The 16,401-nt window shown below is 35.0% G+C and overlaps 2 protein-coding genes across 3 annotated transcripts; one reads left to right on the top strand and one right to left on the bottom strand.

The window, feature by feature from the left end:
• Window positions 1-1,188: 1,188 nt before the first annotated feature.
• LOC105123094 (uncharacterized) lies at window positions 1,189-4,223 on the top strand. Of its 2 annotated transcripts, none has more exons than XM_011022573.1 (3): window positions 1,189-2,372; window positions 2,701-2,742; window positions 3,501-4,223. In XM_011022573.1, exons 1-3 carry the CDS (start codon window positions 1,676-1,678, stop codon window positions 3,821-3,823), a joined length of 1,062 nt encoding a protein of 353 aa, XP_011020875.1. In that variant the 5' UTR covers window positions 1,189-1,675; the 3' UTR covers window positions 3,824-4,223. The 2 variants fall into 2 exon arrangements, with proteins under 2 accessions (XP_011020875.1, XP_011020876.1); XM_011022574.1 differs by having other exon boundaries at window positions 1,194-2,372; window positions 3,534-4,223.
• A 508-nt stretch (window positions 4,224-4,731) lies between these two features.
• LOC105123095 (uncharacterized) lies at window positions 4,732-7,718 on the bottom strand. The gene is made up of 2 exons (XM_011022575.1): window positions 7,043-7,718; window positions 4,732-6,099 (listed from the first exon to the last, which is right to left on the bottom strand). The coding sequence occupies exons 1-2, from the start codon at window positions 7,433-7,435 to the stop codon at window positions 5,182-5,184; spliced, it is 1,311 nt and encodes a 436-aa protein (XP_011020877.1). The 5' UTR covers window positions 7,436-7,718; the 3' UTR covers window positions 4,732-5,181.
• Window positions 7,719-16,401: the final 8,683 nt, after the last annotated feature.

The raw sequence follows: 16,401 nt of genomic DNA, 5'->3' as shown, positions 1-16,401 counted from the left end.
GAGATGTACAATGAACATAACATAAAATGAGATGTACAATGAACATAACATAAGATATATTTAACCACAAGTTAATGGTCCTCAAATGAAACATAAATAGGTTGATCAAAGAAATATTTGGTCATAAATGTAAGATATTGAAGAGTTCCAATCACTTAATAATACATGAAACAAGATTTGAATAAGCAGAAATTAGTTGTGCGAACTAAAAACGTTAAAACAAGGTCTAAATATTTTTGGACCCAATTTGATATCACCGAGTACATCCCATTGAGATAATTTTTTATCATTTGTTTTTGGATTTTAAACAAACCATCCGTGTTCCAATCGTGTGCATGCACAGTAAATATCAATTACGTGCTCGAGGGATGCTGACATGAAGTTTGCTAACCATTTCCTTCAACCGGAGGACAAAAGACGGGAGAAAAAATATATATATATAGTCAGAGAGGATCAACCAATAAACGCAGCAATTATAGGTTAGGCTCTCTCTTCATATTACATATAAGCCCATGAAAATGGAGGGGCCGTGATCATCAACCTGGCCCCCACCGCATCGCAGGAAGAATGTGACCCTTCACTAACCCCCTTATCCTCGCGCTGCCCCTCCTATGTGGAAGAAGCTTTCTTCTACAATCAGACACTTCTTTCATATATTGTTCGTCAAGAAACCAGATGGGTTAATTCATTTAATTAGCCAGGAAGGGATAAACTGACGATAAGAAGAAAAGAAAGGCAGGAAAAGGAGGTAAGGCACCGAATGAAACTCTCCCCTTTGAAATCCTGCCAGCAAAAAGTGGCTTTAAATTATGGGGCATGCTCATAAGTGAAGATTAGGGAAAAAGATTGGTGAGATTAGAGAGGTAGAGATTGACAAAGCTGTTCTAGTGGTAGGGTAGGATGCCCTTATCAGCATTTTAGTCCGCACCATGGCTAAAGAGGAAACTAAAAAAAGTGGAATCTTTTGCACTTGTAGAGAAAAATTCCAGGGAATAATTATATTTTATTTTAAAAGTAGGGATTTTTCTCTCTCTCTCCAATTAGGATTAAGATATTTATTAATTGATCGTAAAACAAAAATGTTAATTAATTAAAGAGCATTTGCGAAACCGTGGGCAAGAGAATCCACACATTTTGGATGAAAAAAGGATACGTAGCAAGGGAGAGGTGGCCCAATAAAACGTGTTAGAATTAATCATATTTTACTCGAAGATAATGACCTGTTGATGGGCCCTTGAAAAGTACTTAATAGGAAGGGCACCCCTTGTCCAAATCAACTATACCCTATGCTTATCAAACTACCCTTAATTATTCGTGAAATTAAAGATATAACCCTGGATCAATCACACAATTGACTACCCTTAATTAGGGATTGAGAGGCACCTCTCGGTCAATACCTCTGTTGTAAATAATAATAAAAAATTGAGAGAGAGAGAGAGAGGCGGAGGGAGGGAGAAAAGTCCCATACCAATCCCGTAACGCAAAACCTCTCTCTCAGTTTCTCTCCTCTCAATTCTGTTATCACGGGAAGGATGAAAGATTGATGACCCCTCCTCCTCTAAACGCCGTAACGGCTCTTCCTTAGAACGCCGTTACTTCCCCGCCCTCCGTTAAGTCACGTGCCTTTCGAGAAATTATAAGAAAAAAAAATCCTCTTTCATTATTTCCTTTAATTATGGCTTTAGAGCAGCAATTAAACTTAACCCCAACTCAAAACTCCGTTGACGGCGAAAGAACTAACGGCGTTGACACCAACATCCGTGACGGCGGAGATGACGGGAACAAAGCACCGAGACTCCCTCGTTGGACCCGGCAAGAAATCCTTGTACTCATACAGGGCAAGAGAGTGGCAGAAAACAGAGTCCGAAGAGGTAGGGCGTCGGGTATGGGCATCGGGCCGGGTCAAGTGGAGCCAAAATGGGCTTCAGTATCTACTTACTGTAAAAAACATGGGGTGAACCGGGGACCGGTTCAGTGTCGCAAAAGATGGAGCAATTTAGCTGGTGATTATAAGAAGATAAAGGAATGGGAGGCTTCAATAAGAGATGAAACGGAGTCGTTTTGGTTCATGAGGAATGATTTGAGAAGGGAAAGGAAGTTGCCTGGGTTTTTTGATAGGGAGGTCTATGATATACTCGATGGTGGTGGTGGAACGGTCCAGGAATTGGCACTAGCTTTGGCGCCATCTTCGGCGGCGGTAGAGGCGGAGACGATAGCGGAGGGGGTGGTTTTTGATAGTGGACGGAGTGCAGCGGCGGAGGATGGGTTGTTTTCAGATTTTGAGCAAGAGGAAGGAGGAAGGAGTCCGGAGGTTGTAGTTAAGGAGTTGCAGCCGATAAAGGCGGCGGTTGCTATTCCGACGCCGATTTCAGGTGATTTTTTTGGTGTTGGAGGGTGTTTTTTTGAAAATTCGAGGTTTCTGGGTTTATAAAATAATTGTGGTTTTGGTTCTGTAAATTTTGTTTGATTACTAAAGATTTAAGATTTAAGATTTTTAGTGGTAGACGATGATGCTATGAAGTTGGCGGTAGGATTTTAACACGGGCCATTTTGTTTGGACTTTTTTTAAAAAAAAAAACCTTTTCTTTTCTATATATTTATTATCCATAACAAAGATTTTAGATTGTCAGTTTTTAACCGGGGGGCATAATATAGTTGCTTATATTTTTAGCTCTTTGTTTGGCTTCTTGTCGTGTACAGAGAAACAGTTCCAACCAGCTCCACAAACAAGTCAAGCTCAAGGTAATGAATGCTCTGGTCTGATGATCTTATTGCAAGTTTATTCATGATTGAGTGTGAGGTGGAGGTGGAGTCGTAGCTCCAGCCTTCCACCGGACTATGTGGTTAGGACGAGCGCTCATTAAATCTTAGATGTACCTTAGCAAGGACTTCTTCTTTTTCAAGTCATTATGTTTTATGTGAATGAATACGTAGCAGACTCTTTGTGACGAATACCTGAACAGGGATGATTGTTTCAAATGAAAATATAATGATCATGTGGATTAAGAGTCATGGCTGGATTGTGACCCCGTGATCTTTAGATTGTCTTTTCGGACTTCGAGTTGACTTTTACATCAGTTTGTCACAATCTGCCTTTAATTCATGTCATCTGTGTTTTCCAAGGTTTTGTTGCCTACTAATTTTCAGTTGTGCTGTCACGGCTAATTGCATTATACATCGTGAAGTTTTTTTACCGGGAAAGTTTCTGTGGAATTCTTGTTTCAATATAGAAAGTGGTTCTTTTACAACCGTAGTCTGTCAAAAAAAATCGACTTCCTTGTTTAGAGTTTGTGTACCTGCACCAGTGTGTATATTTTTCCGTTCCCCGGAACTGAGCTGCTTCGATGATCAAAATAGTCAGTTGAGCAGCACTGATGTATATTTGTATGAAACTTCCAGGGTTTTTTTCTCTTGCTGGTTTTGAGAAAAGGCTGGTGATTAACCATTTTGCATCTTGGCTTGGTCTTTGAAACTTCACTGTAGACCTGTTTTACATGCAGAGAAATGTGCTCATCTTTTTTTGCACGTTGCAGGTTCACTAAATGATAAGAGACCTTCTTCAAATCCTGAGATGGGTTCTGCTTCACAAGATGATCGGAAACGAAAGCGGTATGCAATAGATGGGGGTGAGGAAACCATCAGTTCACATAGCCATTTGATTCATGTCTTGGAAAGGAATGGCAAGATGCTGACAGCTCAGCTTGAAGCTCAGAATACCAATTTTCAGTTGGACCGGGAGCAGAGGAAGGATCATGCAGATGGCTTGGTTGCTGTTCTTAATAAGCTTGCGGATGCCCTTGGGAAAATAGCTGATAAGTTGTAGCTAAAGCCAGATAGGTGATGTGTACATAACAAAGTTCCTAGTTCTATAGATTTAGCTGGGGGGTGAAGTATTGGTGAATTGATTTTGATGATTTATCTTAGGACCTCATTTCACACCTTGTGTTTTTTTTTTTTTTTTTGTATTTTTCCTTACAGTTCCCCACCTTTTTGGGCTCAGGTGCCATTATAGGCCATAGGGTCCTTGGGTAGATAATAAACTCAGAGATAAGCATATACACAACCACATTTCCGCTTCTTTATTGTTATGACTTGGATGTTTGGGGATTGGTACAGGTTACTCGTTATTTTAAGCTACAGAAGGCATTCCTTACGGGCAATGCGATCTCTATTGTCATTTAAATGGGCAAGTTCATCGTACAGGCCTTTCAATGCCTACACTCTATTTAAATTGTCGAAGCAATATTTGTTTCGAATTTTTGGCCCTCTACTGAGATTTGTAAATCAATTGTGATACGGTGATATCTACAAGGTCCAGATGGCCACTGTCGATGGAATAAATTGCTAATTTTCGAAAAAGCATGTTGCTATTTTTCACAAGTCGAGTGAGATTCCTGTTATTCCTAGGTACCAATGAATAGAAAACGCAAGCCATGGTTTTCGATCCAGAAGAGCTACCAGAAAATTTATACTGACAAGGAGCATGCATTCTGACTAGTGCAAAAAATGGCACCACCCAAGCTTGAATGACATCTGCAACTCGGGGATGCAGTAACATTAACAAATGTACTCGTCGAAGCTCAATTTCCATCATGACATGCATAAACCAAATAATAAAAGGTGAGTTTGCTTCTGCACATGATGAGTTGTGATATCATATATGTTGGAAACCAAATCTTCATTATCATACAAACCTGCATCATAGGGAAAGCAGCCAGGCTTGGAATCTTGTGAAACAAAACTAAGGAGAATTGCATGAAGTCATTATGGAAAACAAAATGAGATTTCTGTGCAGAAATCTAACATGTCTGGTTCAGAAATTTTACAGATCATCAAGAAATAAAAACAACAGATAAAAACAAGCTTGGCAGACGACACCTGCAATCTGCTGATGCAGGAGCCTACTTCCAACAGAACATGCGTAAATCAAGCGAAGAGATCCGCTCCTGTACAATAATAATTTGGGATTTCATTCAAGGGGAAATGCAAATACTTAACTATCCCCTTCGTTTACAGTATGAACCAAATTTTCATGATAACCTGCATGGTAGTAGAAAAAAAGCCAGCCCAAAACTTGCTGGAAACAGGGTTCTATGGAGGCATAAGGTCGGTAATAAGAAAGTGCAATGAGATTTCTTTCGTGAAATCTAGTAAGTAGGACTGCAGAAACCTCAAAATATATCAAGGATCAAAGTCATCTGAGCTTGACTTTGTTCGATACCTGCGAGCAGGTTTGTGGAAACTACTGTTTCTGTCTACGACATTTCTTTCTGGTTCATTTTCTGCCACGGCACCAGCTTCACACTCTTGGGATTCCCCAGCTGCAATGCTAATAGGGAAGTTTGGGGCATGCGCATGGTGATCGTTATGATGTCCCCTATCCTGCTTAACCATGCTGTCACTAGTTACAGCTTTTATTTCATCTGCCTTTTTCTTTGGGATAAAGGTCACTGATTTTGGAAGATCAGATGAAGCTTCCTCCAGCTCTGATTCCGTGGATTTAGAATGTTTGACCAGCTTACTAAAGTCCATATAAGCTCGAGTATTGGATTTTTCATCAACTTCAGTGGATGGATCAAAACTGTAACGGGTATACGTTGAAGGATTCCTTAAATAATCTGGAACTCCAGGAGCATTCTGAACAGTGAAAGATTGATCTTCTGAAACCAAATCATTTGCTGAAGAGGTGTTGATGGAAATGTCTTGAATGTCTACCGATGCTTCTTCTTTATGTACAGTTCCGCAACCAGGTTCAAACCTGACACGTTTGCATGACTTGAAATCTGAATTATACTGTTTCCTTTTCAATATAGACTTCAGTTGCCCGCCACCAACTTCGTTGGATGCCTTTGCCTGGCATTCTATACCTTTATCACAATCATTGTGAGAATTTAGTGTTTGAGCTTCAACTTGATCTTCTTGCAGCCTAATTTCTGCTGCCAGGTGATTGGCACGTGAATCCCTATTAGCATGTAATGACTTGGAAATCACATTGTAATAGTTTAAATAAGATCCTTGACCAGTAACATCCTTCATATACAGTCGCTCTCCAGCATTTTCTCTTCCCTCAGCCACTTTATCATACTCATCTTCCTCCTCCTGCATCAGTTGAAACCAGTATATGTCAGCCTCCGTTAAAGGTCACAGCTAAGCAAGAAGGAAACCAAGTAGATCTAAGGAAAGACAGTGGAGCTAGGAATAAAATTAGTTCTAATCTCTCTTCTTTTCACAATCCAACAATTCATAATCATCTACATATAATAGATTCGGGAGTTTCAGACTTCCCAGTCTAGGAATTTGATACATAACCTAAGACTCCTACTAGGGGAAAGGCTTTCCATCTTTCTGGTTATCCTAGAGAGCTTTCTAGGGATTGTTTCATGTGAAGATACTCTGACTTCTTCATTCACCTACACGGTATGTTTCACCTCGAAGCAGACTTTACAGGTTTATTAAAGCATCAGAATTCTTTTGTATTTCTTAGAATTGGAAGGGATAAAAAATAAGGAAATATTGAACAGACTAGAAAGTTTGTTCAGTGGGATTCCATTAATAGGGATCATGGTTTTCAAAATCAAAATAAAAAATCAGCCTCTTAGCCTAATCCGAGCTCTCTTCACATATAACAGAGTAATAACATAGTGTCCCTCGATCATCATTCGCCGGCCATGCCAAAGAAGAAGAAACAATAAACGCACACGCACACACGAAATAATGCTATGCAAAATAAGAATCTGACCAAAATTTTCAACCTAAAATTTATGCATCTACTAAAATGAATAAATGAGCAATGCAATCTACTCGATCTAGTATCATGCCAAGCCTACAAATCCAAAGATATACTGTTTCCAGTTATTGAAATTTTAATAGCCAGAATTTTTGCATTGTCACATTTGTCTTCTCAAAAGTTTCTAGGATGCCTAAAGTAATTTGTCAATGGGAAGAAAATAAAGCAAGCAAATTCCGTAGCTCTGACGCCTAAGAAGAGCAAATCAAGAAAATTGCTAACAAAAACATGACAGACTGAAGAAAAAATCTCTACCTCATTATCAAGAGTAGGGTCCAAACCAATCGAAGATCGAATCTCCCAGTGCTCCAAACCATCTTCCGACCGGTTCAACTCTCCATCGTCTTCGTCGTCATCAAGCTCATCCATGTCATCATCAGGCTCAAAGTGCTTCTTTTTCCTCCCCTTTCTTACCTTGTCAAAAGACGCGGCGCAGGGGATTTCGTCTCTATCGATGGATGCAGAGAGAGAAGAAGCGTCTCTCTTCCTCTCTTTCCTCTCGATCGCATCGTCGGTGAGAGACCATAAACCTGATTGGAGAGACGAAGAAGGTTGTGGTGTAGACGAAGAAGGTTGTGGTTTTGACGGAGAAGAGGGCGTGAGAGAGCCGAATATTTTATCAACTCGGTCTCTGAAACTGTTCTCCATTCTTTCTCCTCCCTGCAATCAACGACGGTGGCGGTAAATATAAAACTCTGACGAGTGAGGTTTTCGCATTATTTTTATTTTCGGATCGGTGGCGTTGGTTTAAACAAGGCAGAGATGGGGTGATGGTGTATACCTAGCACCGTCTTGTGGTGACTGTAGGAGTTCTGAATCGGTGCGTGTGCATGTTCAAATTCGGTTCAGAATCTTACCTGTTACCCGATAAAAGATCTAGGTTATTGGAGTGAACACGGCGGGTCAATTAACAAAACAATTAAAACGAAAATGACTTTTACGAAATGACAGCGTTTTAATTTTTTGTAGTTCTTATTTTTTATATATATAATTTTTCCTTTTTTTTCTTTAAACGTGGTCAAAAGTTATAAAAGCCATTGAAGATTTAAAAAAAAAAAAGTCAAAAGCAAGGGATTCTGAAACAAATATCACGAGCCTGTTTATTTTTTATGTTTTAAAAGTGGTTTTGAATTTTTTATTTTATTTTATCTTTATTTATTATTGAAACGATATTGTTAATTTTTTTAAAATATTTCCTTTTCTCTAGCACCTTTAAAGAGAAGCCACGTAATCTAAAGTCAAACATATCACTTCCCTTTATTCCTCTTTCGCTTTGTGAAAGTGATTTGCTCTGGATTTTTAAGAATTTAAGTTTAGTGGTCGCTTTCTTGGAGCGTCTTGCTCAATGGGGAATGGGGAAAGATTTATTATTTTTGTGTTTAAAAAAAATGTTTAAATTAATATTTTTTTATATTTTCATATTATTTTGATGTTTTAATATAAAAAATGATTTTAAAAATATAAAAAAAAATATTATTTTAACATTTTCAAACGAAAACAAAAAATACTGTAAAAAGAATCTGTTACTACCGTTTTGAACACTCATGACACTGTTGAGATTATTATTTTTAATTTGTTTTCTCTTGCTCTGGCACCCTCGAGTAAAAGATATCAATTCTCTCTCCTTCTCCTTCACTTTGCAAATGTGATTCGTCGTCTTGAGTGTTTTACTTGGCTTAGACTAAAGTCAAAGAAATCTTATCTCAAGCACCCTCCTGAAGAAGCCTCTGCGCTGCATTACAAATTAAAATGACATTATAATTCCAATTTTTATTTTCTTACTCTTTATTTGTTCCCCGGAGATGGTCAAATACTAGCCATGTTCTGCTCTCTTTCTTCTCTTCTTTCTATTTTTGCCGACGGCCCCAAAACAATTTTCCTTATTTCCCTCTCCTCTCTTCATCATGCAAAGAAAATCCAGCCAGCAACCCCAAAAAAACTCCAGCGACGTGATTTCTCTCTCTTACCAATGATGTTAATCACCGACCACGAACCCAGCTGTCCCCCTCGTCTCAGGCATTCGCCATCTCTCTTTCCCACACAAGCACTGGCGCAGGAGTCTTTTTTTGGCTTAGGTTTTGGATTGTAGTGTTTTTGGGTAACAAACCTGGGTTTTTTATGATTTCAGAACTCATTTAAGTCTTATTATTAGCTATGAATTTAGATGTGAATATTAATGGTTTGTGTACCCTTGAATTTGTACCTTGAACCATGCCACGTTGTCAATTATACGTCCCCCTCGTCTCAGGCATTCGCCATCTCTGTCTAATGTCTGTACCGCCCGCCTAGCTTTCTAAAGAGAACCAGCTAATAAAAACCAAAGTTGTGACCGCGTACACTTGCAATTTTTAAGAATTAAAGTATAATTCATCAGTCTTTAGTTTACTTTTCAGAAATTATTAATTTAAGCGCTGCAAATTTTAAGATTATTATGTTAATTTTAGGATCTTCGTTAATTTTAAAATCTAAAAAAATTAATTAAATTACATGTAACACGGTAAAAAAAACAGAAGAAGAGAAGAGCCACACTTGCAAGTTATCTTTGGAAACGAAATAAAAACAGTTTAAAAACCACTAAAAGCTAATTGAAGCCTCATTGTTCCTTGATGGAGGACTTTCTATTACCCAGGCGTCACAAGCAACGAACTTTGCCACCGACATATGTTTTATGGCAGTATACTTTAGCAAGATGATAGTTTCCAGAGAATAGCAGTGTTTGTAAATGAAAACACTAACCTTTCCGATCAGTAACTTGTTTTGCAGAGGAGAGAAAAGGGCCTAAGTTTTTCTTTTTAGGTGATAATTCTTGGAAGACGATGATGAACTATTCTTCTATTTTTTTCCTTTTTTAAGGTTTTTTTTTTAAATTAATATAAGTGTTGACTAACTTACATTCATTTCAATTAATTATTTTAATTATATAAATTTTTAATAGTTTTAAAATTTATAAAACCTAATTAGTAACCTATAAATAATAAATCCATGACCAAACCAATTAAACTACACCCTAACTTATTTTTTAATTAAAATTTTAAATTTTAAGGATTAAATATACCATCATATCTTATTTGAACCCATACCAGAAAAAACAAAAATACACTATAGTCTCCTTTATTTTTTTTTATAAATTGACACATCACACCCTTAATAAAAATCAATTCCTCATGTTTTAACTTCCTTATTAATTAAGCTCTTATCTATTTAAATTGAAATGTTAAACTTTGCAATCTTATCTAGTAGACAATCTTATCTGATTTGTATAATCTTGATAAACCTAATATTGACTAAATATAAATTAAATGTATATCTGATTATAATCAGGAGCATTATTAAAATCAAGTTCCGAAACTTTTCAGCTACAAATTCAACAATAAACTCCAAAAACCTTACCAAATCTCTTGCAACTAATCTTTTCCATCTCTGATCACATAAATATATCATCCTAAAAACAAAACCCACAAATCATAATCTCATAAAAAATACTAAAACAAAATTTGAAGGATACCCATTAATGATACACCTTGATGGAGTCAAATTAGAGGAGCAAGTCCACAGCTTCACGAGAACAATCATAATAGATACAAACAGACAGGGGCGGAACCAAAATATAAAATTAAGAGGGGTCAAAATACTGTGATTTATGCAGTGTTTTATAAGAATACTAAAAATAAATTTAAAGAAAGCTGGAAAAAAATTTTCCTTGCAGGGGCCGGGGCCCCTGCCAGCCTCCCCCTGTCTCCGCCCCTGCAAACAGAATAGATGTTTTAAAGAATTTTTACACAACGACAGTGTTTTGCTGTTAGTTTTTTATTTTTTGGCTTATACCTGAGTCGGTCCTGGTATGGTCGGGTCATTGAAAACTTGGCCGTTTCATCGGAATAAAGTTCTGGCAAATTCAGCTAGCATTGACCCGATCAGGTTTCGATTCTTAGATTTCTACAGATAATTTGTTAGGCTAGGTCGGGTTTTACAATTATGTGTGTGGTGATTTGCGTTTTGGGCCATGTGCTTTGATTTTCTGGGTTTCTATGAGATCGTGGCCTAATATATTGAGCTTGAGTCTTGACTTTCTCTGTCCAAATTTTAAGAATCCTGTGAATTTAGGCTGGAGTATAAAGGATTGGATGTGTTCTATGTTTTCCAAAATATTACCGATCATGTTTGTTACATTGTTATTTGAAGAAATTATAGTTATAGTTATTTTAAATTATAAATTGTAATCATTTATGCTGTCGTTTAATAACTAATCATTCCAAAATTTTGTTAGTTACTGTAATATAGTTTAATTAGAACTCAAAAGGTGCATTATTATCTTTTAAAAATATAAATACTATTCACTTTGTAATTAACAAGTGAATAATTATGAACTGTTAAGTGGATTTATTTAATGTGACGTAGAATACTATATAATCTCTTTATGATTTTCTTAACTGCTACGTAATTATAATACACGTGGATAATTAAATATATTTCTAATAACAAATATTTTTTATTACTCTAGAAAAGAAAAAAATATTTTTTCTAAAACTGGTAGCACCAATTATAATGACTTTAAGTAACTATATCAAGTCATCTAGGTACGTGGACTAACGATTTTAATAAGGAATTTTTTTATTTTTATATTCTAAATTTAAATATTTATATCTATTATTTCTGTAGTGTTTTACTTGCTAAGCTTGCAATATATTTAATAAATTTAAGGATTAGTGGTAATATTCATACGCTAATCCAATACCGTGAATTATTAAAAAAATAAATAATTATGTTAACATGCATCTTTAAATGCAAATCAATGATTAGATTTTGAACTCGTACGTGAAAGGTAATTATTCAAATATATAATTTGAAAGTTATTTGATTTCAAAATTAAACATAGCTATTGGTTTGAATATAAAAAGAATGTCACATTTTTATGAAACTTGCCATACCAGCAAAATATTTTTGCAGCGTGGAGATAATCAATAGCAGATAGAGAAATAGTATTTGTCTCACACTTACATGAAGGTAAATCATTATGCGGATTGCTTAGAGTTGATTATTTTAATTCCTCCTCGATAAAAATGTCTACTATACACTATACAGGATGTTGTATTATCTGATAATTATAATGGTTACCATTTCCTTTTTTTTGTTATTCCGTGTTTGGTTCCTTTTCCCGAGCCCAGAAACAAAAACAAAATCAGTAAAGGTTGCTTTTGGTTTTTGTTTTACCGCTTAATTCCTCTGGCGGTTGGAAGAAGAAGAAAAATGTCCTTTTCTAATAATAAAAAAAAAAAAGAGAAAGAAAGAGAAAACTAAGGAATATGTAGATGCTTCGATCAAACTAGCTAGATAGCTCTCGTTTTGTTTCACGCTAGGTCAATTGTTTTTACAATGTTGAAATCAAATATTTGGTGACATCAGCGTTTTTAAATCAACAAAGAAAATATAAGATAAAGGTATGAAAATCCTAGAATTAAGATAATAAAAAAGACCACTCACGTGGCCAGAACACCAACTTGAAAAATAAACTAAAAAATAATATAAGATAAGTATTTGTATTTATATTTAATTAATTAATTTAATTTAATTTGAAAATAAAATTCCTTATTAAACAAAGGTAAATTCAATGGAGACCAGAAATAAAAAAGTTAAAGTTTTTCAAAACAAACAAAAAATCTCATAAAAACAAAAAAATATTAGAAGACAGAACTAAAAAAAATCAAGCAAATCCAAATAAATTTTTCAAACTTGGTTTAATTTTTTAAACTCATGACCGGGTAAATTCTATATCCTGACTCAGCTAAGAAACTCGTTATTCGATGAATTTAATTTTAAAGAATGAAATAAATTAATTTAATTAAAAAGTTTCTATTAAAAAATAAGTTCCAACAAAGATGGGAAAAACCTGAGGTAATACCAAATAAATTTAATGTTGAATGTTAAAATAAATTAATTTAATTTCATTAAAAAATTCCTTTAAAAAAAAGCCAGACATACCAAAGACTGGAAAAATATTTAAGGCAACCTGTGTTTTTCTTGAAACGATTGAAAAATCTAGTAGAAAAAAAAATAATAAGGAATAAAATAAAAAAAAGGTTTAAAAAGGAGAAAAAACCAAGCAAACCTAATTTAATATATCAAAATTGCAACTCGTTAATTCTATATCTAAATTCAATTAAAAAGCTTAACATCCGATAAATTTAATATTAAATAATAAAATTACAAACAAAATAAATTAGAAAAAATCCAAGGTAAAAAATAGCAATAAAAAACAAGGATAAAATTCGATAAGAGAAAAAATTTAAGGATAATGAAATTGAAAAAAATAATTAATTTTGAAAACTATTTTAAATAAAATAAATTATGATAGAAAATAAAGACTAAATTTAACACATGAAAAAACCCATGGAGTATGAAATTAAAAATAAACTCTAATTTTATAAATTATTTTAAATAAAATAAATATTAATAATAATAATAATAAATAAATCCAAAGGAAAACTTAATTTAATGGTTTCACTGAATATGTTACAGGGTCAGCATGGTTTTCTAGGATGAGAGGAAAAAAAGAAGAAGAAATGATCGTTTATGACGAACTGGGGGTAATGAAGTCACACATATTGTCTAGGCATGTATGGACCTAAGCGTATTTTATCACCGTCTTGGAAGCACTGTCTGGCAAAGCAAAGCCTCTGTACTCGCAACCACAACTTTCCTAAAACTCCCACGTGTCTTCCTATAAATTATTTAAATAATGTTATATATTTGATAAAAGATGCATCAACTTCTTTGTCAGATTATTATTACTGGAAAACAAAGAGAAAATACATAAATACCCCAACATATCATTATTTGTTTTTTTAGCTTCTGGAAGTAATTTCAATAATTTGACGTGCAATCGAATCTGAAAAGTTAAAAAAGCCTCTAAATAAGAGATAAATGCCATTTTTTTAAGGGTAAAATAGTTATTATGCTATGTAAAAAAAAGGTGTGTAGACCAATTTGCTCTAAACTAATCCAGGAAAATACCCTTGAAAGTAACCCTTGTCTATAGAGACCAGTTTGCTCTCAATTAATTTAGGAAAATACGCCTAAGAACAACTCCTGTAAATTTTTCCGGGAAGTAAAAAGACACATCGATATAATCCACAGTATTTCTAATTCTATATACACAGTAAATAGCTTATCCATTTTATTTTGTTTTTATTTAATAAAGACAGAATTAAAACTCGAGTTTTAGTTTGAGCTGCAAACCCATCGGCAAGTAAAGTAATGGTGCCAACAACTAATTATTCCCAACCTGGTCACTTCGCCCAGGCACCAGTGGTCACTTGTTACCTCGAAAACCAGATGAATCTTCGACGATCCGTGCGCCACAGCTATTGATGTTATTGGATACCGTTTAAAATAGCAGTCCTGGGAACTGGAAGGCAGTAAAGCGGACAGCACTCTGGTGGCAAAAGCCATGGGCTTTTTCTAGCAGATCATGTCCCCAGCAAATAAGAATTCGTACACCACCACCATGGCTATTCCACATGGTGGCTTTCCTTTCGAGGAGGATAGAATCAAGCCGAGCACAGGAACGATTTGCAATTTTGTTAGCGCCCAGAATGGGACCCAGAGAAAGTTACGTCACCACCAGGCCCCGCGGAAATGGATGTAGCCATGTAGGTAGGGTACAGCATGTTGATCAGGGACAGTTTTCCTTCGTCGTCTAATTCTATTAATTGAAATAATTTTATTGTTTTCAAAATAAAGATCGTTGCATCTCTATTTATATGAAAAATGAATCACCGAAAAAATCCTCCATTTTTTTATATGCATAACGTAATGTCCATGACTGGGTTGGCACCCAGGGCGCGTTTAGAAACCGGCGTTGTTTTAAAATTTAGATTTTTTATTAAAAATTATTTTGATGTATTAATATCAAAAATAATTTTTAAAAAATAAAAAATGTTATTTCAATATATTTTTAAATAAAAAATACTTAAAAATACTACTATTACAATAATCTCAAACATGCAGTTAACACGCATCAGCAACCATTTCCAAATTGCCTGAGCGTTTCGCCAGCTGCTGCAATATATGACCGGGCACGCAACAAATTTGACCCCCCAGTTGTGGGTCATCTTTTAATTGAGTATCCAAAGAAAACAATATCCTAATTAGATATACAAGTATCCCGAGCTAAGCAATGTTACGCCTCCATGAGAAATAGTTGCTCGCTCTCCATGGAAAACGTCAAAACCACCTGAAAGGAATGGTTTCTGTAGCCAAAAAATTCAAGAGATCTGAAATCTGTTATTTTTTGAAACAAAATTTAATTATAAATTTATTGTTTTAAAATATCTGCTGTAGTCCATCTGATTATGGGCATAGAATCAAATTTAAAATTCTGTGATTAATTCTTACATAAAAAATGAAGAAGGACGTTTTAGATTTTTAACTTTCATTCTTGGTGATAAAACAACATTTATTCGAGTGCGTTTGATAGCTTCCGTCCGGGTCCGGATACCGATCTTACACAGAGTGGTAATATTGCTTGACATTGAATACTTTAATGATTCGATTCAAAAGGATAGTTGGTTTTTTTCCCTCCCTCTCCGACCACATCAAGACGCGGGCTATAAACTGTTGCAAAGCTTTGTCCATCGTCCGAAAATGACAAATACGGTGACACGAGATGCAGATAGCATCCAGAGCCAACCATATTTTCTTCAAAAAGTTAAGGATTGACCTGACAAATTTGACTGAGTGAACATATAAAAAGAGAAGAAAAGAAAGACAAGTGGTCAAAAAGAAGACAACATGGGCCATAGTTGTCGTCACAGAGTTCCTCTCTACTCCCATTCGGTTTTTTCAGGAAGTGGAGAGCTTTTATTTGAATTTTAGCTTATCAAAATTAGCTTTGGGCGTATTTTTATCATTAAAAAAAAATATAAATTAGCTTGAGAATATCTTTTATCAGAAAAGGAACCACGATGAACGATAATTTAAATTTGAAGATTGAATTTAAAGAACATGCGGAACCTAGTTATATATGTCTGTCTAATCACGAGCCATTGTAACTTTAAATTTTCGCACAATTTTATTGATATAAATTATTGATTCGTCAAGGAGCTTAGGATAGGAACGCATGTACCGTGTAACACATCCATGGAGAATCAATTTTTGAAGAGAATGGGTATGAAACGGTGAGTATGTCGATCAAAAAAGAATGATAAATGTATAAACTTTGTTAACTGTAGCTGGTGAGCATGGTAGGGTACGTGACTTTACCGCTAGCCATTCATCACCTGGTCCATCTAAAATTCGCTGCTTTGTACACTCAATCTATACGTGTATGTGTATATAAAAGCTATAATTACAAAAATTACACAGATAGTTTAAAAATATACAATAATTTCCAACTTATATAAATCACTGCAATAAATTCCACCTCATCATCATCGACAACACAATTCCTTTGTATTCTATCCTGATCAATCCTTAACCATGTTAATTACTTTCTAACTCTTCACTTTTAATCTTATTCCAGTAATTTACTTTTTTTATCACACTTATTATTACCTCTCATTGATAACCTTGTATTGTGAGACACGGGTGTTTTATTGATAGTGTGGCCTATCTTG

The sequence above is a fragment of the Populus euphratica genome, unplaced genomic scaffold (genome assembly GCF_000495115.2).
Source record: "Populus euphratica unplaced genomic scaffold, PopEup_1.0 scaffold8.1, whole genome shotgun sequence".
Taxonomy (NCBI): Eukaryota; Viridiplantae; Streptophyta; class Magnoliopsida; order Malpighiales; family Salicaceae; genus Populus; species Populus euphratica.
Note: the sequence above shows the minus strand (reverse complement) of the source record. Positions and strands in the feature narration are given on the sequence as shown.

What these genes read in the sequence shown, in the direction of transcription:
- LOC105123094 (XM_011022573.1), top strand. Translation starts at nt 1,676, where the DNA reads ATGGCTTTAGAGCAGCAATTAAACTTAACCCCAACTCAAAACTCCGTT. An exon ending in TATTCCGACGCCGATTTCAG is followed by an intron (nt 2,373 to 2,700) that starts GTGATTTTTTTG and finishes TGTCGTGTACAG; the next exon opens with AGAAACAGTTCCAACCAGCT. An exon ending in ACAAACAAGTCAAGCTCAAG is followed by an intron (nt 2,743 to 3,500) that starts GTAATGAATGCT and finishes TTTTACATGCAG; the next exon opens with AGAAATGTGCTCATCTTTTT.
- LOC105123095 (XM_011022575.1), bottom strand. Translation starts at nt 7,435, where the DNA reads ATGGAGAACAGTTTCAGAGACCGAGTTGATAAAATATTCGGCTCTCTC. An exon ending in ACCCTACTCTTGATAATGAG is followed by an intron (nt 6,100 to 7,042) that starts GTAGAGATTTTT and finishes CAACTGATGCAG; the next exon opens with GAGGAGGAAGATGAGTATGA.